Here is a 23,359-nt window from a genome sequence, read left to right on the forward strand (position 1 = left end):
TACCTCTCTGTGCTTTACAATGCTTCCCTATGCTTTACCACGCCTCTCTGTGCTTTACAATGCTTCCCTATGCTTTACCAGACCTCTCTGTGCTTTACAATGCTTCCCTATGCTTTACCATCCCTCTGTGCTTTACAATGCTTCCCTATGCTTTACCAGACCTCTCTGTGCTTTACAATGCTTCCCTATGCTTTACCAGACCTCTCTGTGCTTTACAATGCTTCCCTATGCTTTACCAGACCTCTCTGTGCTTTACTACATTTTGCTATGCTTAGGAAACGTTAAAATAGCTGGTTCTTGCTCTTTCAAGACCATAATATAATTTTTAGTTTGTTAAAAAAAAAGTCAGAGACTAAATAGTTAACAACAACCACACACACACACACACACACACACACACACACAAAAGTTTTTGCAAATCGGTGATTTTCCTCTCCTTGTGTTGCAATTGGTTAAAAGTTTGGCGAGCCCCTCCCTATCGGATCCCCACCCCTCCTACCTTTCCAGTTCCAAACTGCCCCCCCTTCTTGAAGTTCTGTGCGGGTCGGGTTACATCTCCAACCTCCGGTGTTATTTTCCAAGCACCTTTGAAGAACAGCGAGAGAAAAAAAAGGACAGAAATCCAGAATCAGCATTTTACAGTAAACGCGATTAACTCCGCCGTACCTGATCTTAACTCCACCGAGTACCTGGATAAACACACCAGCGTCCCCTACCCGCACACTTACCCGGGTCAGACGCACGGAGGACGGGAGGCGAGATGCGGTGGGAGTCGGTGTCTGGAACCTCGCTAATTCGGTTGATTTTTTTAGTCCTGGAAGAAGTTGGCCAAGTGGTCGGGGCGAGACAGACGATACACTGGAACAGCACCAATCCGACGTAAGAAAACATTATCAATGATTAGATAATTAAATAATTAAAAAATAACGCGCTTCTGTTTTTAATCACACACAAAGGCGGGGGGGCGCCTTTTCAGTGTGTTTTGCTTTTAAATTTTGGTTTTGATGAAGTGTTTCTGCCTTCCAGCTCTCGCTCCCTGTAACTTTCTTCTGACTTCCCAGAGTTGCAGAATCTCGTTCATAACTGCACTACCCTGATAATGGGGGGGCGCAACCTCTGCACCCCCAAATTCACACAACCCGTTTCATAACCATAGACAAAGTCGCCCAGTTCTTTAAAAAGTTTAGCAGAAACAATGTCTTCTGGAAACTTTCAGTTTTACGACCTTTCAGTCTGGGGTTAGCGTTTCCATTTCCCTAAACCTAGAACTAAACACATATTATTAGTATTTTTATTATTTATTAGTATTAGCATTATCACGTTTTTTGTACTAAAACTCTTTGTGTGAACTCTCTGGAGTTCGAGAAGTTGTCCTGCCATAAATTTGAAGAAACCAAACCCTATGCTTTATTAATGAGATACACGGTCAGGAATCTTCGAAACACGGTACAGTTGTACACGCAGCGACTGACGGCGATATCCGCTTCCTGCAATCCGTTTACACGAACGAAAGTGTTTTGCGTTAACATGCGTAATGTTAAAATCATATTTATTTACTTCGCAAAACCTTTTGCTCTCTGTTTCGCATCCTTCTGCAAACCTTCAAATCCGTTTAAACAATGTGAACATACTCAAATGCTTCGCTTTCAATGGGCTTTCTGTATCTTGTCACTTTTGTGCAGCGGGATGCAAAGCGAACTATCATGAACTTTATGGCGTTGGTGAAGGTGCCCTGACATAACTTTGAAAAAACAAACGTATAAGAACATAAGAAAGTTTCTAAACGAGAGGAGGCCCCATTCAGCCCATCTTGCTCGTTTGGTTGTTAGTAGCTTATTGATCCCAGAATCTCATCAAGCAGCTTCTTGAAGGATCCCAGGGTGTCAGCTTCAACAACATTACTGGGGAGTTGGTTCCAGACCCTCACAATTCTCTGTGTAAAAAAAGTGCCTCCTATTTTCTGTTCTTATTCATAAACTAGATACATAGATAGCAAACTTAAAAAACACGGTGCAATTCTACCATCAGCGACTGATATGCAGCTCACTTTTACAAGTCAGATTCGCGCAGGATTGCATTTTCGTAAAACGCAAAACTACAGAAAGAGAAGGGCCTCGTTTTTCTTTTCGGGGGAGCAGGGTGGGGAGGGGAGGTGGGCAACAAATCTCTCTGCCCGCAGGCTCAACATCTGGAGCGGCGTGCTAGAGAACGATTCGCCGTCGACCACAAACTGAAACCTGGGGCCAGTTTCTCAAAGCACCGCTTCCGCCTGGCAGGCTGCTTAGCCAGAAATCTATCTTATTGTTTCCATAAAAAAAAAACAAAAAAACATAGAACGATACAGTTTAGCAGAAATCCGCTGCAGGGAGTTTGTTTGATTAAAGGATACACGTTTTTTTATGGCAGTGAATTCAGCAGACTGGAAATGCATGCTTCTGAGATGGGGAAAAGTGAGTTATATGCGAAGCAGTGCAGGAGGGTTTGGACAGCAGTGTAATGCGGGTTTATTTAGCGTGTGGAGAGAGCCGCTCTCGTCTGTCCATCTCTCTGGCGCTGTAACACCACTGGAAGGGCAAATTGAAAGCAGACAGCGCGGTGCAGTACGTCCTCGATATCATGCACACGTTTACGCAGAGCTGTCGCCTTGGGTGGTGTTTAGATTGTAGAAAGTTACAAGTTTGCAGTAAGTCGGGAAACTGATTTGTTTGTGCAAGGTGTGAAGTTCATATCTGATTTTATTATCAATACCCTATTAATGATTAGCAAAATAATGGGCTCTGTATCTCTGTGTGTGTGTGTGTGTGTGTGTGTGTGTGCGGGCGCAGTATTTATGATTAGATTTCGCTGTTGTGTATATATGTGGTATTTTTTCTGTTCTACATGGTCATATATGTTTGAAATTATTATTATTATTATTATTATTATTATTATTATTATTGTAATATTTGGGTTCGGATGTAGTGAACAAATGACTCTAATATCAACAACTCAATTAGATGCAGACACATTACAATCCAACAGTTTTATTTAAAACAGCTCACACGATGTCAACAACTGCCACCCCTTACCCACTCTTCCTGGTGTTGTCAATAAAGCTTATCAATACAAAACCTTTAAATAACTTTATACAAACAATTAGAAGGCAAACACGCACACACTATTCAAGCAATACTGCACAGCAAGTTTAATGCTGCCAGGAGAGTTTAACCAACTTACTTGCTAGCCTTTTAACAGTAAGTATTTTCCTTTATTATTCATAATATCTTATTAATGCTGTTTTACATTAATTGTTAATTTTGTAAATATAAATGTTAACCTAATTTTAAAATACTTAATAATCCTAAACAATAACAAAAATAATCTTACATCATCATTATTATTATTAATAATAATATAATAATAATAATATGAATAATTCTATATCTATCTATCTATCTATCTATCTATCTATCTATCTATCTATCTATCTATCTATCTATCTATCTATCAGTACAGAGAAATACACAGGTAGACTGATGTAGCCGGGGGTCGGGCTACAGTCCTGTTTTTTTCAATTCCCAGTCCCTTTTAAAATCAATTCCCAATTCCAGTTCCTTCGGAGGAATCGGAATGGATATTTTAGAGTCGTAATAATCTCTGTGATTGTTCAGCAGTTTAATCGACTCACAAACAGCGGCTTCGATTGAAGTCACGCTCAGAATGAGAAGCTCATTTTAACAGAACGCTGCTCCACTGCAATTCTGATCAGCGATGACGTGTCGGAATTGATTAAAAGGGAACGAGAATTGATTTTTAAAAGGAATTGATCCCAACATTGGTTGTATAGCTAATTATTAAAATTGAGTTTATCAATTGCCTTCCTTCATTGTATTTAAATATATTTTGTGTGTGTGTGTGTGTGTGTGTGTGTGTAAGGGTGTGTGTGTGTGTGTGTGTGTGTAAGGGTGGTGTGTGTGTGTGTGTGTGTGTGTAAGGGTGGTGTGTGTGTGTGTGTGTGTGTGTGTGTGTGTAAGGGTGTTGTGTGTGTGTGTGTGTGTAAGGGTGGTGTGTGTGTGTGTGTGTGTAAGGGTGGTGTGTGTGTGTGTGTGGGTGGTGTGTGTGTGTGTGTGTAAGGGTGTTGTGTTGTGTGTGTGTGTGTGTGTGTGTAAGGGTGTTGTGTGTGTAAGGGTGGTGTGTGTGTGTAAGGGTGTTGTGTGTGTGTGTGTGTGTGTGTAAGGGTGTTGTGTGTGTGTGTGTGCGTGTGTGTGTAAGGGTGTTGTGTTGTGTGTAAGGGTGTTGTGTGTGTGTAAGGGTGGTGTGTGTGTGTGTGTGTGTGTGTGTAAGGGTGTTGTGTGTGTGTGTGTGTGTAAGGGTGTTGTGTGTGTGTGTTTTACTGTTCATATGTTTTACTGAAACGTCTTGAAGCTGTTAAGATGCAGCTGGTATAGCACTCCCTACAAGATAATTAGATCTGAAAATATCTTCCAGTCGCCTCAATAGAAAAGGCAGGGGGTGTAATAGCCGTCATAGCAAGATTTACTGGGTAGTAGTGAAATTATTAATAAATGCAACACATATTCAAATTGTTCTGAATACAACGGGCGCGGAATTATACCCGCGCCTTAGTTTTTTGTAATTTAAAAACACCCCAATGTGAAACAGAAACGTTGGTGTTCAATGGAAAACTCGCCAGACTAAATAGAAAATGATCGATAATACAACGTGACGCAATAAGATTCCTGTTCCTGTATATATAAGGAGTGTCGATCACAAAATATCAAATCCGGATCGCTGTTATCCGCATTCCGTTTTGACAAACCGGCCGGCAGCAGTGCGGGCGTGATCTGGCGTCTCCGCCAAACCCGCACCTTGCAACTCGGCGTGTTTAAGATTTTAATTCCATTGCATCATCTCGAAAATGTTTTTGTTTGACAATATTAGACGCATTTAAAAAGACAGCAGACACGCCCCCGCTATGTATAGAAACGATGCGCTTTAAAAGCAAGGAACAGGTGGATGCGATCTGCGTTGAATTCTGTCATTTCTGGTTAGGCCGGTGAATTCCGTCTAAAAATAACAATACATAAGAACTATATAGGGCTGAATATAACTATAACTAATAGTGCTGACGATCATCCTGTCACTTGATTGAATTATTCAAACAGTGAGCTTTCAGTTGATCGATTACTTCATGAAGTATTTCTAGTGATTGATGAGGGTCCTGTTGGATTGTCCTTGGATATAGAGAGCTGGGTGCTGTTTTTAATTATCTCTCTATCTCTCTATCTCTCTATCTCTCTATCTCTCTATCTATCTATCTATCTATCTATCTATCTATCTATATCCTATCTCTATCTACTGCTGTGCAAAAGTCTTAGACATGTTTCATTTTTCTACTCTGATGCATTATGAGCATTCCTCAAAGCCTCCACTAGTGTTTTCTACTATTATAACAACCTTGACTTGCATGAAGAAGGAAACACATTGAGTGAAATCGCTCGCATCACTCGATTTTCAAGGTGTGGTACCCGAAAAGCTGTCTAACAAGGCTGAGCGATACCTGAAGATAATATCCTGAAGGAATAGAAAGAAGACAAGCGTTGAATTGACAACAGGACTGGCAGAAGGCACAGGTGTCTTTGTCCATCCATCAACAGTCCAAAGCACCTTTGACCCTTGTTCCACAGTCCAGTTTCTGTGTTCTTGTGCATATTTTATCCTTTTAGTCTGGTTCCCCTTTCTTAACAGAGGTGTTCTTACTGCAACACATCCTTCAAGTCCTGATTTCAAGAGTGATCTTCATACTGTTGATGGACGGACAGCGACACCTGTCCCTTCTGCCAGTTCTGTTGTCAATTCAACGCTTGTCTTCTTTCTATTCCTTCAGGATATTATCTTCAGGTATCGCTCAGCCTTGTTAGACAGCTTTTCGGGTCTTCCAGTCCTGGGTTTGTTAATTACAGATGATGTTTCTCTGTACTTGTTGATTGTGCTTCAGATACCACACCTTGAAAATCAAGTGATGCGAGCGATTTCACTCAATGTGTTTCCTTCTTCATGCAAGTCAAGGTTGTTATAATAGTAGAAAACACTAGTGGAGGCTTTGAGGAATGCTCATAATGCATCAGAGTAGAAAAATGCATCAGAAAGTCGAATGAAACCTGCTGAATAATGTTACATTAATATACTGAATTACATACCGCTTAGTTTTCCATATACTGAACGAAAAACTGCCAACAATGTGACATTTGGAAATGTAGCATGAAATACTGTACTGCTGTTATGGCTTCCAGTAGGTTTTTTGCGATCCCAGGAGTTGATATTGCAGAACTGGGGTCCCTCAGGTAGTCAGAACACGCTGTCCAGTCAAAATATCTCCAGGGTGTGTGTTTTTTGTTAAATATCTAATGAAAACAAATATTAAGTAGGAGCCTGGCCAAAGAAAAGGGTGAAAAGTTCAAAGACTGAAGCAGAAAACCCAGATCACTTGAGACAGAGAGAGAAAGGGTTAGATTGTGTGTGTGTGTGTGTGTGAGTGTGTGTGATTTATACACACACACACATTGCATCATATATATAATCTGTCATAAACAAACAAACAAATTAAAGAACAAAAGAAAAAACTGTACTGTTAATGATAAAAAATAATAATAATAATAATAATAATAATAATAATAATAATAATAATAATAATAATAATAATAATAATAATAATGAAAATAATTTAAATATATATATAATAAATAATACAGTGGTTACAAGTAATACATTTCCTCTCCTCCCAAGTTGTGGTCCTTATGCAGAGTCTCTCTCTCTCTCTCTCTCTCTCTCTCTCTCTCTCTCTCTCTCTCTCTCTCTCTCTCTCTCTCTCTCTCTCTCCCCCCCTCCCCTCCCCTCTCTTTCCGTGACAGAGCTCGATCAGGGCAGTTTTGATTCTGTATGATCCAGGGGGCAGGGGGGGGGGATGTGTTAAGCAAACAGCACTTTGATAAAATTCTGGTCCAGCGGTCTGACACTAATGGGGACTGATCAATGTTTATTTAACCACTTTCACGCTCACTGGCTCTGAGATAGAACTCTCTCTCCTCTCTCTCTCTCTCTCCTCTCTCCTCTCTCTCTCTCTCTCTATGTAACATGGACATGTGAAACATTGCAGTGCTAAAAATAGCTGTGAGCACTTGTGAAAAATCTGATGAAAGGCATTGAGCTGAGGAGGGACTGGGAGGGAGGGAGGCAGTGTAGTGGTTAGAGCTGAGTAGGGACTGGGAGGCAGTGTGGCTCTAGTGGTTTGAGCTGAGGAGGGACTGCGAGGGAGGGAAGCAGTGTGGCTCTAGTGGAGCTGAGGAGGGACTGGGAGGGAGGGAAGCAGTGTGGCTCTAGTGGAGCTGAGGAGGGACTGGGAGGGAGGGAAGCAGTGTGGCTCTAGTGGAGCTGAGGAGGGACTCGGAGGGAGGGAGGCAGTGTGGCTCTAGTGGAGCTGAGGAGGGACTGGGAGGGAGGGAGGCAGTGTGGCTCTAGTGGAGCTGAGGAGGGACTGGGAGGGAGGGAAGCAGTGTGGCTCTAGTGGAGCTGAGGAGGGACTGGGAGGGAGGGAAGCAGTGTGGCTCTAGTGGAGCTGAGGAGGGACTGGGAGGGAGGGAGGCAGTGTGGCTCTAGTGGAGCTGAGGAGGGACTGGGAGGGAGGGAAGCAGTGTGGCTCTAGTGGAGCTGAGGAGGGACTGGGAGGGAGGGAGGCAGTGTGGCTCTAGTGGAGCTGAGGAGGGACTGGGAGGGAAGCAGTGTGGCTCTAGTGGAGCTGAGGAGGGAGGGAGGGAGGCAGTGTTGCATACCAGTGCTTTTCATTGTTGGTGTGCAGTTGTTTTTCTTATCAGTTTTGGTAACTTGCCCACGCTTGTCCCAGGAACATTTCTGGCAGGCAGAGAGTTTGTTGTTAAAGTTCTGAGTCACTACTAGGTGTCGACTTGCTAAATAAACAAATAAGAGAAATGAAGTGAAGTTCAGTTCTGATTGAATCAAATGACCTCGTCTTGGTGGGAAAAAAACTGTTTGTTTCTGATCCAAGGGATCAGAGTGAAGAAAATATATCGACTGTTACTTACAGAGAACACAACCCTCGCTTGTTAATCTTCCTGGTTTATTTTGTGCTAATGCCTGAACATATTTCTGTACCAGTATTTGCATATTCCACAGAATAAACGTGCAAAACAAGGTCGGAGGCTTTAACTCCCTCTAATAGGTTTTATTTTTCATTTTTGTAAAGCACTGAGAGGCATGGTAAAGCATTTCTATAATCCTGGCAAACCAACAGCGTTTAAATTTAATAGGTCTTGTAATTTTTTTTATTTTGGTGTTTTATAGTCCTAGGGCAGAACAGCTGACTGGAAACAACGTCGGGTGACCAAGGAAGTGCGTCACTAACCGAAAGGAAGCCTTACAAACTGAGAATTATTCATCCCAGTGTAACGGGCAGGATCCGGGTTCAAATCCCGGCTCAGCCACTGAGTGTGTGCGTGTGACCCTGAGCACTTCACCTCCTTGTGCTCCGTCCTTCAGATGAGACGTAAAACAAACGAGGTCCTACTAGAAGTGACTCTGTTGATGATGCATAGCGCACCCCCCCTAGTCTCCATTGGATCAAAGCGTCTGCTAAAGGACTAATTAGCAATAACGATGCAGCATAATAGAGCTAAGTATCACTGATATTGTGACCCAAGGTCACCCCGCAGTTCATCGGATCCCCAAGTGGTTGTTGCACGATCACGTGATCTCACAGGAGCCTCGCGCGCGCAGTGATCAGGTTTGGGGATCAATATCCGTCTCCAATTCCCCCTTTTTTTTTTAAAACTCCCATTCCCTTTAAATTCATCCCAACACGTCGTTGCTCAAAACTGCAGTGCGCAGCATTCTTTCAAAACGAGTGTGGGCTGTAAGCAATGTGTGTGTGTGGGTGTTGGCATGTAAGTTTGGCAAGGATAGGGTTAAATCTGTCCCCGCCAGCAATCACAGGTGTGTCTCTTCTCCAATTATGTAGTTGGTGCAAATTAGGGCGTGGCCGCATGTACAAGGTGTCAAAGAATGCTTTGTTTGTTGCAAGCGTTTGTGTTTTTAATTTAAGAAACTTGCACCACGTTTTTTTGATACCCGAAACCGCCGCAGGCAGTCTTTATGACGGTTACATTTTAAACAGTATAAATATTAAAATGAACAACAAACTGTCGGATACGACTCATTCAAGCACGTCCTATCAAACACCTGCACGGCCGAAACTCCGTATTTAAAATGAACAATTAATTATAAACGGGTTTGAGTTTTATATACAGCACATACACAGCACTACTTCGGGTATGCGAGGGGGTATTATTATTTATTTCTTAGGGCGTCTGCTAAGAAATAAATAATAATAATAATAATAATAATAATAATAATAATAATAATAATAATAATAATAGTATGCGCGCATACAAAACTGTAAAAAACGCGAGTCGTTTTTAATTTTAATAACGGAAGAAGCGAGTGTTTTCTCTTGCGGTCTGCAGTTTTCTGACCGCAATGTTTCTCCTACTGATAACAACAGGCTTGTATATAAAAATCAAATAGAATATTGTAGGTTTTATATTCAAAATAAAAACGTGTATTGTGAAAGGAATTCAAAATGACGTCATTGGCGGTTCTTTTTGCGATCCTGCCTTTCAAACGCCGTCAGAGTATTTAATACGCGTATTTAGAAAAAGTGATAAACGGACAACCGCTTAACTTTCAGACACGCGGAGTCATTTTAAAATTGAAAATACTCAAACGGTCGAAATGACTGCTGCATGTCTCTGCATCGCTTTGCTGTCGGTAACAGCAGCAGCAAATGAAGTCGCGTTTTTTTTTTTTTTTAAATCCATTCCAAATTCCTTTTGAAGGAATCGGTTTTTGAAAGCATTGGAATTGCAAATGGATGAAAATGGAACTGGAGTCGCTTTGCAGACTGTGTGTGTGTGTGTGTGTGATCGCTTGTCAGTTTTGTGAAACCTGTTTTTCACCCTCCAAGCGATGGTCTGGTACAGACTTGTTTTTCAGAGAGAGAGAGAGAGTGTCTCTCACTCTCTTCCTCATTCTTCCTCACTTCCTCTCTGCGGTGCTGTGTTCACACTGGGAGAGTGATTCCGTCTCTGGCTTGCTTGTGTTTGCGGTGCTGTGTTCACACTGGGAGAGTGTTCGCTCTTTCCTGAGTGCTGCGAGACCTCTTTCTCTGTGTTTTTTCTCTTCTCTCTTTTCTGAAACGCTAGCTGTCGTGCTGCAGCATTGTCATGCAGAGTGCATCAGCCTCCTCCCTGTCTCCCCCTCACAGACACCGAACACAAACCCTGAGCACAATGATGCTGCCCCTCCCTCTCTCCGTGTCTCATGCAATATCATTGACTGCCATTATTATTATTATTATTATTATTATTATTATTATTATTATTATTATTATAATTATTATTTATTTCTTAGCAGACGTCCTTATCCAGGGCGACTTACAGTCGTAAACAAAAATACATTTCAAGAATCACAGTACAAGTAATACAATTAAGAGCAAGATAAATTATTATTATTATTTATTTCTTAGCAGACGCTCTTAGCCAGGGCGACTTATAATTGTTACAAGATATCACATTATTTTTACATACAATTCCCCATTTATACAGTTGGGTTTTTACTGGAGCAATCTAGGTAAAGTACCTTGCTCAAAGGTACAGCAGCAGTGTCCCCCACCTGGGATTGAACCCACGACCCTCCGGTCAAGAGTCCAGAGCCCCTAACCACTACTCCACACTGATGCCTCCTAAATACAATGCCTTTGGTTCTAGCGAGTACAAGTGTGACAAAATACGATTCATGCGATTATTGATTGGCTCCCCATGTCTCTGTGTCTCCTGTGATAACCTGAGTGTGATTATTGATTCTCTCTCTCTCTCTCTCTCTCTCTCTCTCTCTCTCTCTCTCTCTCTCTCTCTCTCTCTCTCTCTCTCTCTCTCTCTCTCTCTCTCTCTCTCTCTCTCTCTCTCTCTCTCTGTCTCTGTCTCTGTCTCTGTCTCTCTCTCCAGGTTGCGGAGAGGGGACTATGCAGTTCAGGTGCATATCAATGACTATCTAGATGTGTTCTGTCCTCACTACCCCGACTCTGTCCCCGAGACGCAGACAGAATCCTTTGCGCTCTACCTGGTCAGTTTCGAGGGGTACCAGGGCTGTTTCGAGACCCCCGGGGCGGTCAAACGCTGGGAGTGTAACCGCCCCCACGCCCCCTTCGGCCCGGTCCGCTTCTCCGAGAAGATCCAGCTCTACACCCCCTTCTCACTCGGGTTCGAGTTCCGGCAGGGGCAGGACTACTACTACATCTGTGAGTCCAACCGTCTCTGAAACACCTGCCCTTAGAGCTTCTAATAGTTACAGTACAAGACAGCATGGTAAAGCACAGAGAGGTGTGGTAAAGCATAGGGAAGCATTGTAAAGCACAGAGAGGTCTGGTAAAGCATAGGGAAGCATTGTAAAGCACAGAGAGGTCTGGTAAAGCATAGGGAAGCATTGTAAAGCACAGAGAGGTCTGGTAAAGCATAGGGAAGCATTGTAAAGCACAGAAAGGTCTGGTAAAGCATAGGGAAGCATTGTAAAGCACAGAGAGGTCTGGTAAAGCATAGGGAAGCATTGTAAAGCACAGAGAGGTCTGGTAAAGCATAGGGAAGCATTGTAAAGCACAGAAAGGTCTGGTAAAGCATAGGGAAGCATTGTAAAGCACAGAAAGGTCTGGTAAAGCATAGGGAAGCATTGTAAAACACAGAGACGCACGGTAAAGCATAGGGAAGCATTGTGTAATAAAGCATTCTGTTGAATTGAATTCCAGTTGTAAATGAGGGTGGCTGCAGTGTGTCAGTGTGCTTTCTGAGCTGATAACAGCTTATTCCCCTCAGTCTCTGTATTAAGGCATGAGAAGACGTCTCCCTGCACTTGAAGATAACTGAGCTCGTTGTGTAATTTCTCTCTGGCTGAAGCGTCTTAATTGGATTTCTTTGTGTTGCTGAGTGGAGAGAGAGAGAGACAGGGAGATGGTTTAATTATTTCAGCGGTGCATCAATTATTGAAAAGGCCGCTGGATAGCTGGCTGGGGTTGGCTGCTTCCTCGTTCCCAGGGAGGTTCCTAATGATCGACGGGGGTGTGGTTATGTCTTTATTAAACCCAGCTCATTCTCTACCTCCTTATCTTCTCTTCTCTCCTCCTTCCTTTTCTCTCTCTCCCCTCGCTCCTCCCCTCTCTCTCTCTCCCCTCGCTCCTCCCCTCTCTCTCCCCTCACTCCTCCCCTCTCTCTCTCTCCCCTCGCTCCTCCCCTCTCTCTCTTTCCCCTCGCTCCTCCCCTCTCTCTCTCCTCTCTCTCCTCTCCCCTCGCTCCTCCCCTCTCTCCTCTCCCCTCGCTCCTCCCCTCTCTCTCTCTCCCCTCGCTCCTCCCCTCTCTCTCTCCTCTCTCTTTCCCCTCTCTCTCTCCTCTCTCCTCTCCCCTCGCTCCTCCCCTCTCTCCTCTCCCCTCGCTCCTCCCCTCTCTCTCTCTCCCCTCGCTCCTCCCCTCTCTCTCTCCTCTCTCTTTCCCCTCTCTGTATTGTTGTAGTTGTTGTATTGTTCTCTAGTTTGCTCTTTGTAAATTGGGTCCTCCGGGTAGGATTCTCAGAGCTGTGCTCTGTGAGTCATCGTTCATGCACTCCATCTCTCCAGTAAAGGAGGAATCAGCGATGGCAGGAAAAACGCTGGGGTGGAGAACTTTAAGAATTTATCCTTAGTCTGCATTTCATCCTAGTGTGTGTGTTTTATAAATATGCATTACAATGCTTCCCTATGCGTTACCAGACCTCTCTGTGCTTTACAATGCTTCCCTATGCTTTACCACACCTCTCTGTGCTTTACAATGCTTCCCTATGCTTTACCAGACCTCTCTGTGCTTTACAATACTTCACTATGCTTTACCAGACCTCTCTGTGCTTTACAATGCTTCCCTATGCTTTACCAGACCTCTCTGTGTTTTACCAGACCTCCCAGTGCTTCACAGTGCTTTCCCGTGCTGTCACTGTGCTGTATTACACTTTGCTGTGCTTTTCCAGTCTCCTAAGTGTTTGAGTGGATTTCATTCTCCTGCACTCTTTGTTGTCACATAAAGAACGCGCCCTCGAGTGGATTAGAGGCAGCCAGCGAACACTTAAACATGCTGGCAAGTCTTTAAATCGAAAGGGAAAAAAAAACACAGACGAAATGCTCTCTCTCGCTCTCTCTCTCTCTCTTTCTCTCGCTCTCTCTCTCTCTCTCTCCTCTCGCTCTCTCTCTCTCGCTCTCTCTCTCCTCTCGCTCTCTCTCTCTCCTCTCGCTCTCTCTCTCTCGCTCTCTCTCTCTCCCTCGTGGTTTGTCTTTCACGGCCAGTTGAGTATATTTAACAAGAGGAGATTCTCCCCAACTCTCTGCTCAAGCACGACCCCCCCCCCCTCCTCCCCCCTCCTCTACCCTCTGCTTCCCTCCGTCACACTCCATCTCCCCTTCTCTCTACCTTTCTCTCTGTTACACTCCCTCTCTCTCTCCCCAGCACAGATGAGTAGAGCGCATGTTTGCTGTAGCATGTGTTTCTTTCTTAACTGCACATTTGTGACCCGTGCTGTGAAGTGGCAGGTTTGTCAGCCCCCGCTGTTTTCAGTGGCTTCTCGCTCGCTGTATTAGAAGCTGGGAGAATCAGTCGCTTGCTGTCCTTTTTACGAGCAAGGATTTCATTAGGATTTCACCCCCCCCCCCTCTCTCCCCCCCTCCAGTTTTTTTTTCTGTATTTAAAAAAGCGCTTAGAGTATTTGGGTTTGAACCGTTGCTAGGTTACCCAATTCTGCATGAAGTGTGTAATCCCTGTTTTTAATACAGCGCTTCAAAAAAATTAAAAAAAAAAAAAAAAGGCTGGGGGCTATCTGAGCTGGTGTGAGTATTGAGAATTAGTCAATCTGTCTCTCTCCCTCCTTCCCTCTCTCTCCCCCCTTTCCCTCCCTCTATCTATCTCTCCCTCCCTCTCCTCCTCTGTCTCTTTTGCTCTCTCCCCCACTCCTCTCTCCCTCTCCTTCCCCACCTCTCTCTCTCCTTCCCCACCTCTCCCTCTCTCTCTCTCTCCTTCCCCACCTCTCCCTCTCTCTTTCTCTCTCTTGCTCTCTCCCCCTCTCCTCACTCTCTCTCTTCCTCTCCCTCTCCTCCTTTCTCTCTCCCCCCTCTCTTTCTCTCTTCCCCTTCTCTCTCTCTCTCTCTCTTGCTCTCTCCCCCTCTCCCTCTCCCTCTCTCTCCCTCTCCTCCTTTCTCTCTCTCCCCCTCTCTTTCTCTCTCTCTCTTTCTCTCCTTTCGCTCTCTCCCCTATTCTCTCTCTCTTGCTCTCTCCCCCTCTTTCTCCCTCTGCCTCTCTCTTCCTCTCCCTCTCCTCCTTTCTCTCTACCCCCACCTCTTCCTCTCTCTTTCTCTCTTTCGCTCTCTCCCCCACTCCCTCTCTCTTGATCTCCCCCACTCCCTCTCTCTCTTGCTCTCTCCCCCTCTCCTTCTCCCTCTCCCTCTCTCTCTTCCTCTCCCTCTCCTCCTTTCTCTCTCTTCCCCCCCCCCCCTCTCTCTCTCTCTCTAATCCCCTGCCCAGAGAATTCATTCACAAACTCGTCTCCGGATCCAGAGTCACGCAGCCCTGCACTTCCTCGGAGAAAAGAAAGTGAAAAGAAAGGATGACATACAGAAATAAAAGAAAGCGTCTTTGCATAAATGAGGGCAGCCTGTCTGTCTGGATTCCTGACACGGTTTGGGTTGACTGATCTCTGCTGATCTCTGACTCTTTGGTTCAGTACGATAGACAGGACACAGACAGCACTGTGTGATAATCCTGTCTCACCCAGACCAGACTGGAGATGCTGGGAGCTTATTTAAAACGTTTTTATTTTTAATTTTTATATAGTAATCTTTATACCATGTGTGTGCGTTAGTGTGTGTGTGAGTGTGTGTGCATCAGTGTGTGTGCATCAGTGTGTGTGTGAGGGTGTGTGTGTGAGTGTGTGTGTGAGTGTGTGTGTGAGTGTGTGTGCATCAGTGTGTGTGTGAGTGTGTGTGTGCGTTGATGTGTGTGTCAGTGTGTGTGCATCAGTGTGTGTGTGAGTGTGTGCGTTGGTGTGTGTGTCAGTGTGTGTGCGTCGGTGTATGTGTGTCAGTGTGTGAGCGTCAGTGTGTGCGTCAGTATGTTAGTTTGTCTGTGTGTGCGTCAGTGTCTGTGTGTGTACGTTAGTGTCAGTGTCTGTGCGTCAGTGTGTGTGTTAGTGTCAGTGTCTGTGTGTGTGCGTCAGTGTCTGTGTGTGCGTTAGTGTCAGTGTCTGTGTGTGTGCGTTAGTGTCAGTGTCTGTGTGTGTTAGAGTGTGTGTGTGTGTCAGTGTGCGTTGGTGTGTGTGTGTGTGTGTGTGTGTCTGTGTGTGTGTGTGTGTGTGTGTGTGTGTGTGTGTGTGTGTGTGTGTGTAGACTTCCAAAACTGAGTAAATGCATCATACAACCATAGTTAACTTGCTTAACTTTTCTAATGTCATTGTAATGGATTGCTACACTGTTGCTGTGACTGGCTGTGCTGTGCTGAGCTGAGCCCTGATGCTTCATGTTACCGTGATAAATCTTGATGTATAATAATGTTCTGCACGCTTGCTAAGTGTTCGGTGGCTGCCTCTAATCAAATTCAGAGAGCATTTCTCAGGTCTGTCATACAAAGTGCAAGAGAAAGTACTCTGAACTCGATCAGAGGAAACCGCCGAACACTTAGGAGTCATTAAATCTAAATAAAATAAAAAAGACCCAGACAAAAACCTGCTATTGATCTGTTTAGGTAGACCCCGTTGTGGTTTAAATGTCTGGAAAGCTTCATAGACTTTGTGAGTGCGGGAGCTGCACTCTCAGACCAGTAGCTAGTAGATTGCAATGGAGACTTCTTATGGTCTTTACTGGGTTGAACTGAATCGTTCTGTTATTTTTTTATTTTTTCCAGCTCTGCCGCTTGAGGACAGTCCCACAGCCAGCCCCTGCCTGCGTCTCCGTCTCTCAGTGTGTTGTGAAACAAGTGAGCATGCAAGACAATGAACCAGCCCCCTTCTCAAAGTTTACTGCTGTGGTATCCCCCTGGTAAAAGCACAGCACAGTGTAGTAAAGCACAGAGAAGATAATGAACCAGCCCCCTTCTCAAAGTTTACTGCTGTGGTATCCCCCTGGTAAAAGCACAGCACAGTGTAGTAAAGCACAGAGAAGATAATGAACCAGCCCCCTTCTCAAAGTTTACTGCTGTGGTATCCCCCTGGTAAAAGCACAGCACAGTGTAGTAAAGCACAGAGAAGATAATGAACCAGCCCCCTTCTCAAAGTTTACTGCTGTGGTATCTCCCTGGTAAAAGCACAGCACAGTGTAGTAAAGCACAGAGAAGATAATGAACCAGCCCCCTTCTCAAAGTTTACTGCTGTGGTATCCCCCTGGTAAAAGCACAGCACAGTGTAGTAAAGCACAGAGAAGATAATGAACCAGCCCCCCTTCTCAAAGTTTACTGCTGTGGTATCCCCCTGGTAAAAGCACAGCACAGTGTAGTGAAGCACAGAGAAGATAATGAACCAGCCCCCTTCTCAAAGTTTACTGCTGTGGTATCCCCCTGGTAAAAGCACAGCACAGTGTAGTAAAGCACAGAGAAGATAATGAACCAGCCCCCTTCTCAAAGTTTACTGCTGTGGTATCCCCCTGGTAAAAGCACAGCACAGTGTAGTAAAGCACAGAGAAGATAATGAACCAGCCCCCTTCTCAAAGTTTACTGCTGTGGTATCCCCCCTTGTTGAAAACACAGCACTGTTGTCACTGTATTCACATAACAGGACTGTATCAAACCCTGTGAGTTATAGGGCACCTACACCCTAAATCTATCCCCGTCTCCCCCTCTCCTTCCCTCGCTTCCCTTCTCTCCCCCTTTCCCCGCTTTCTCTCCCTCCTGTCTCTTGATCTCTCCCTTTCACAATGAGACTAATCCTGTGGCAGTAATCTTGTGGAGCCCTCTCTGATGTTCAGTGTCTTTTTCGTCTTTTATTCTTCCAGCTTGACTTACTCCTTTCACGCCATTCTCTCGTTTCCCTCGTTCCTTTCTTTCAATCTCTCCTTTCTTTCTCTCTCTCTCTCAACAGTTTGATTTAAAAGCTTTTAAATTTGAAACTGAGTCTCTCCTCTGAGCGATCGGTCTGTGTTAGGAATTATCTTTTGACTAGGCTTTGTGTTTTCAGCGCTGTGCTGAGGCACTGCAGTGTGTTTGTATATCCTGCAGGGGGCGAGGGTGTATGTACACAGCTCTCTGCTCTGTTGGTTTCTCTGCTCAGTGTGCTGCAGTGTGTTTGTATATCCTGCAGGGGGCGAGGGTGTATGTACACAGCTCTCTGCTCTGTTGGTTTCTCTGCTCAGTGTGCTGCAGTGTGTTTGTATATCCTGCAGGGGGCGAGGGTGTATGTACACAGCTCTCTGCTCTGTTGGTTTCTCTGCTCAGTGTGCTGCAGTGTGTTTGTATATCCTGCAGGGGGCGAGGGTGTATGTACATAGCTCTCTGCTCTGTTGGTTTCTCTGCTCAGTGTGCTGCAGTGTGTTTGTATATCCTGCAGGGGGCGAGGGTGTATGTAAGCAGCGCTCTCCTGACTCTCCTCTCTTTGTGTTGCAGCTGCAGGATCACAAGTGGAAGTTCCAGCAGGTAAGAAAGGAATCTTAATTGATAAGAGGCTCTTAACAGTGAGACTCGCGCTCTGCGTGTCACTCTGTGTCTCACTCTCGCTCCATTCCTCTCGTTCTCGGTGCGTCTCACTCTCACCCTGTGTCACCCTGTATCTCCTCTCTTTACTAAGAGATGACGACTGTCTGAATATTTATTTCCCTCCTGATCATATTTAAAATAATCAGCTAATAACTCGCTCTTTTTCAGGGACCACGGCCCCCCAGAGTGGAGTCTCCTCCCTGCTCCAGAGTCCCGAGACCCTCCTCGCTCTGTCCCTACTGAGCGTGTGCGTCTCCCTGCTCCTCCCCCTCCCCCTCAGAGACTGAAGCAAACCCAACGACGACAAACACAAACCGGACAGCACTTTAGAGAAGGGTGACAGACAGACGAATAGTTTTCCAGCAAAGCCAGGGTCTAGCACACTGTCTGTATCCCTATACATTTTATAAGGCTTTTTTCAGTGCAAAGTATTTGATCACACAAAGGGACAGGCAAGTCCTTTCTGTCTTCAGCCAAAAAAAAAACAAAAACGAACAAACAGAAAATATCCAGCTGTTCTCTTTTAGGAGAGAATTCTAATGACGGACCACAAATTCCTGATTCACTGCACGCTGGCACGCACGCACACTGACACGCACGCGCGCACTGACCCGCGCACACACACACACACACACACACACACACAGCTGTGTCTAAATGCTTCTCCACTGAAACATGTATTTTCTTTTTACTTATCGTTTTTTTATTGTCGGTTTAATCTGGTCAAGTTTTAATTGCTGTTCCTCTGTTTGGTTTTATCATACTTTCCCAATCTCCTGGGAATAGGACTGACGCGCACACACGCACACACACACACACACAGCTGCACAGAGTTAACACCAGTCCCTTCAGACACAAACGCATCATTACTGAGCTGTGTGAGTGAATGCGAGAGGAGACTTCCACTGCTGGGGAAGAAGAGAAACACACTGAGGCGCACACACACGCACACACACACACACACACACACACACAGGGACTGATAGAGAGGGAGAAACACACACTAACTCAGTCACACAGACACAGGGACTGATACAGAGAGGGAGAAACGCACACTAACTCACACACACACACACACACACACTTGTGTTTCATAGTGTTTATGTAGACTTTGCATTGACTCTCATACACCGGAGATCTCTTATCTTAATGTCCAAAGGTGCCTGAGGGAGGGAGGGAGGGAGGGAGGGAGGGAGGGGTCTGTTCTGTCAAGTCCGCGAGATGCATTCTGTCAGGACGTCCTGTTCAGATTGCGAGCGAAATGAACGCTGTGTAACGGGTTTAATTTTATTTTAATGGCCCTGAACGGGCCACCGTAGAACACCCCCACACAGAGAGAGAAAGAGAGACATCAGCTCAGTGTGGTTTTTAAAACGCTCTCTAATGTGGGAGGAAAGGAAAATGTTTATTACCCTCCTGACGCCAAAATAAAACACTGGGGGGGGGGGGTGCAGGGGGGCTACCAATTCTCCAGAGTCGCACGACCTAAACTGGTTTGGAGTGAGGGGCTGCAGTGTTTTCACACTGTCCCTGAAGGAAGGGGAGAAGGGGAAGCCCGGGCTGTGACTGGCCAGGAACGCGACAAGACCTTTGTGATGTCATTAGATTCAAACCTTCAACACACACGCAAGCAGACGCACACCCCTGTTCCTGAGAGAGAGAGAGAGAGATGGTCAATTCTAGTTGGATGTCAGTCTGGCTTGTGTGTGCGTGTGTGTCTGCGTTTTTCAGTTTGTAATGCTTTGTGGTGGGTTTGGAATTCATTAAGTTTTTAATCAAATCCCGTCCACGTGTACTGTGGTTGTGGGGAGGGGGGGTTGGACAAAATATTAGAAAAACACATGTCATCTGTAGCACATTTTTAGCAAACAAAAAAAGCCAGACCCCTTCTCAAAGTGTTCTACTTTGGTATCCCAGGTGTGGTAAAGCATAGGGAAGCATTGTAAAGCACAGAGAGGTCTGGTAAAGCATAGGGAAGCATTGTAAAGCACAGAGAGGTCTGGTAAAGCATAGGGAAGCATTGTAAAGCACAGAGAGGTCTGGTAAAGCATAGGGAAGCATTGTAAAGCACAGAGAGGTCTGGTAAAGCACAGGGAAGCATTGTAAAGCACAGAGAGGTCTGGTAAAGCATAGGGAAGCATTGTAAAGCACAGAGAGGTCTGGTAAAGCATAGGGAAGCATTGTAAAGCACAGAGAGGTCTGGTAAAGCATAGGGAAGCATTGTAAAGCACAGAGAGGTGTGGTAAAGCATAGGGAAGCATTGTAAAGCACAGAGAGGTCTGGTAAAGCATAGGGAAGCATTGTAAAGCACAGAGAGGTCTGGTAAAGCATAGGGAAGCATTGTAGCACAGAATTCCAAACTGTTTTTGCTCCAGCCTCCTGAAAATCCCTGGGTTTTGTGTTGCGTGTTTTGATTTATGTTCTTCACATTTTAGTGAAGTGATCTTGTTGTTATCTTCTGTGAAGATGTTTGCAATCCATTTCTGACTCTTTCAAACACACTCCCTCTTTATCTGAGGGTGAACTGTGTCAAATAAACCAACTACCAAAACCTGCCTGTGTCCGAAAAGTGTATTTGTATATTTTCTCTCTCTCTCTCTCTCTCTGCTCCACCAGCACAGAGCAGAGGGAGGCTGTTCAGAGAGTAGAAGAGCCTCCCTTTCTCTTTCTCTGCTCCACCAGCACAGAGCAGAGGGAGGCTGTTCAGAGAGTAGAAGAGCCTCCCTTTCTCTTTCTCTGAGATTTCTTGCAGTAAATGTTGATTTTTTTCTTCATGTTTAAATTGTCAGGTGCTTTTGCTGGCTTGTAATTTTCTTAAAGCATGGGTGAGTTCCAGATTGTGGTTATTTTTAATTATTTTTGTTTGTTTTCTATTCTGATCAGCTTGAAAGTCTGTTTGAAGACTTGATCCCAGCAAAGCACCAGTGTCTGTCTCTCTCTCTCTCTCTCTCACCCTCTCTCTCATTTCTCCTTCCTCCTTCCTCTCTCCCTCTGTCTCCTTCTCCCTCTCCCTCACCCCCTCTCTCTCCTCACCCTCTCTCTCCATTCTCCTGCTCTCTCCTTTCTCCTTCCTCTCTCTCTCCTGCTCTCCCTCCCTCCCTCTCTCCGATCACACTCATTTCCCTTCTCCTCCCTCCTTGTCTCTCAGCCCGGTTCTCCTCTGTCTGCCTGTCTTTTGCGGTTTGAAAAATGTTACTAAACTTCAAAAATTCCCAAATGCCTGTCAGAGAAAAGGAAGGAGGGAAGGAGGGAGGGAGGGAGTGCAGGTGGGCTTGTGAGGAAGAATGCAGACCCTTTGCTCCTTGATTCGGGGGTCAGGGGTCGGGGGGCAAATGGGACGCTTCGCTGCTCCACTGGAAAGAGGGAGGGAGGGAGGGATGAGGATCTGCTCAGAAAAAAACAGGCTGCAGCAACAACAGTGTCAGGGTTGCTCTGTATTATACCTCTACCTAAAAGATAAACTAAAAAGAGAGAGATGGAAGGAGTGAGTGTGGAGGTCTGGGAAGGAGAGATGCTAGATAGAATCAAGCAGAAAGGAGAGAGAGAGAGACAGAGCACAGCACAGTGCAGTAAAGCACAGAGAAGATAATGAACCAGCCCCCTTCTCAAAGTTTACTGCTGTGGTATCCCCCTGGTAAAAGCACAGCACAGTGTAGTAAAGCACAGAGAAGATAATGAACCAGCCCCCTTCTCAAAGTTTACTGCTGTGGTATCCCCCTGGTAAAAGCACAGCACAGTGTAGTAAAGCACAGAGAAGATAATGAACCAGCCCCCTTCTCAAAGTTTACTGCTGTGGTATCCCCCTGGTAAAAGCACAGCACAGTGTAGTAAAGCACAGAGAAGATAATGAACCAGCCCCATTCTCAAAGTTTACTGCTGTGGTATCCCCCTGGTAAAAGCACAGCACAGTGTAGTGAAGCACAGAGAAGATAATGAACCAGCCCCCTTCTCAAAGTTTACTGCTGTGGTATCCCCCTGGTAAAAGCACAGCACAGTGTAGTAAAGCACAGAGAAGATAATGAACCAGCCCCCTTCTCAAAGTTAACTGCTGTGGTATCCCCCTGGTAAAAGCACAGCACAGTGTAGTAAAGCACAGAGAAGATAATGAACCAGCCCCCTTCTCAAAGTTTACTGCTGTGGTATCCCCCTGGTAAAAGCACAGCACAGTGTAGTAAAGCACAGAGAAGATAATGAACCAGCTGAAAGCGCATCGCTGACACCTTTGATATAGCTACTCTCAGGACGGTTATAATAATTCTCATTGATTGCCGCTGGTCACCAGAAACAGCCGGTTCCTTTAACGAGTGTGTGAAAGACAGCGCGGCTGCGGGAGTGATGGAGCGATCCCTTCAGAGGTCCCTCGACAAACGCCCGATTAAAACGTCTCCGCTAACGATTTGCCGCTGTCGATGGCAGCGCTGTTCGGGATGTAGAAATATCAATCACTCTCTCCCGGCGGCGGAGCGCCGGCCCGTGGAGCGACACCGCCCCGTGTGGATTGCTAACGGCGCTGCACCCGCTGTCAAATTTGCACTTTGTCATCATCGTCTCACTCCGCGTCCTTGACCACATACCTGAACTGAGGGATGACCTAAACCCCAGCAACGTCAATCTAGTGTCTGGAGGGACAGCCCAACCCACCTTTTCCAGCGAGTGCTAGACACATCTCTGGATGTCATGCTAAAAAGGCCAGGCCAATAGATTTCCTAAGGATACTCGCATAACTAATGCTGGCTGAGGCTTTTCCAAACAACCCCGTTTCATTGCTGAGTGACGTCAGCCGTAAGGACTCTCAGCACGTTTCATTGCTGAGTGACGTCAGCCGTAAGGACTCTCAGCACCTTTCATTGCTGAGTGACGTCAGCCGTAAGGACTCTCAGCTCTTTCTCAGAAAACCTCTTTCCTGTGCGCCAAGAAGACTTTGCTGCCCTTCGTCCGACATATTTGTCGTGCTTTGTATTTTCCTGCTCCACAAACGTCACACAGCGCCTGCCGCGCTCTGTTCTCCTAACTCTGCAGACTCAATCGACCGATGCGCTCCTAGAGACCAATCCTTATGCAGGCAGCAGTGTGGAGTAGTGATTAGGGCTCTGGACTCTTGACCGGAGGGTCGTGGGTTCAATCCCAGGTGGGGGACACTGCTGCTGTACCCTTGAGCAAGGTACTTTACCTAGATTGCTCCAGTAAAAACCCAACTGTATAAATGGGTAATTGTATGTAAAAATAACGTGATATCTTGTAAGTCGCCCTGGATAAGGGCGTCTGCTAAGAAATAAATTATTATTATTATTATTATCGTAATTGCAACTCAGTCTCTGTGCGCGTTGGGCGATTGGCATCGCTCTTAAATCTATGTAGGGCGCAGTGCAAAACAATCGCCTGGCCGAAATGCAATATGAATTTGGCGTCCTAAATTATTTGCAGTGCGATTATACTCGCATCACCCCACCCCGTATCCCGAATTGACACCTCTTGAGAGATTAGTGAAGAGCGTGGTGTAAGATCGCCCCCGTGTGGCGGTAAACGGGTATTGCCGCAGCACGCAGACTCGCACAGCGTAGCGCACACAGGGT

At 45.4% G+C, this 23,359-nt stretch overlaps 1 protein-coding gene across 1 annotated transcript; it reads left to right on the forward strand.

The window, feature by feature from the left end:
- Window positions 1-483: 483 nt before the first annotated feature.
- LOC117395402 (ephrin-A5-like) lies at window positions 484-18,812 on the forward strand. Its single transcript, XM_033994267.3, has 5 exons — window positions 484-879; window positions 11,055-11,347; window positions 16,008-16,079; window positions 17,697-17,726; window positions 17,955-18,812. Exons 1-5 carry the CDS (start codon window positions 761-763, stop codon window positions 18,071-18,073), a joined length of 633 nt encoding a protein of 210 aa, XP_033850158.3. The 5' UTR covers window positions 484-760; the 3' UTR covers window positions 18,074-18,812.
- The last annotated feature ends 4,547 nt before the right edge of the window (window positions 18,813-23,359 follow it).

Source organism: Acipenser ruthenus, unplaced genomic scaffold, assembly GCF_902713425.1.
Source record: "Acipenser ruthenus unplaced genomic scaffold, fAciRut3.2 maternal haplotype, whole genome shotgun sequence".
In the NCBI taxonomy this organism is placed as follows: Eukaryota; Metazoa; Chordata; class Actinopteri; order Acipenseriformes; family Acipenseridae; genus Acipenser; species Acipenser ruthenus.

Bases quoted from the DNA above. Each gene is read 5' to 3' on its own strand.
- LOC117395402 (XM_033994267.3), top strand. From the start codon at position 761: ATGCGGTGGGAGTCGGTGTCTGGAACCTCGCTAATTCGGTTGATTTTT. The intron at 880-11,054 runs GTAAGAAAACAT...CTCTCTCTCCAG, and splicing joins TGGAACAGCACCAATCCGAC to GTTGCGGAGAGGGGACTATG. The intron at 11,348-16,007 runs GTGAGTCCAACC...TATTTTTTCCAG, and splicing joins GCAGGACTACTACTACATCT to CTCTGCCGCTTGAGGACAGT.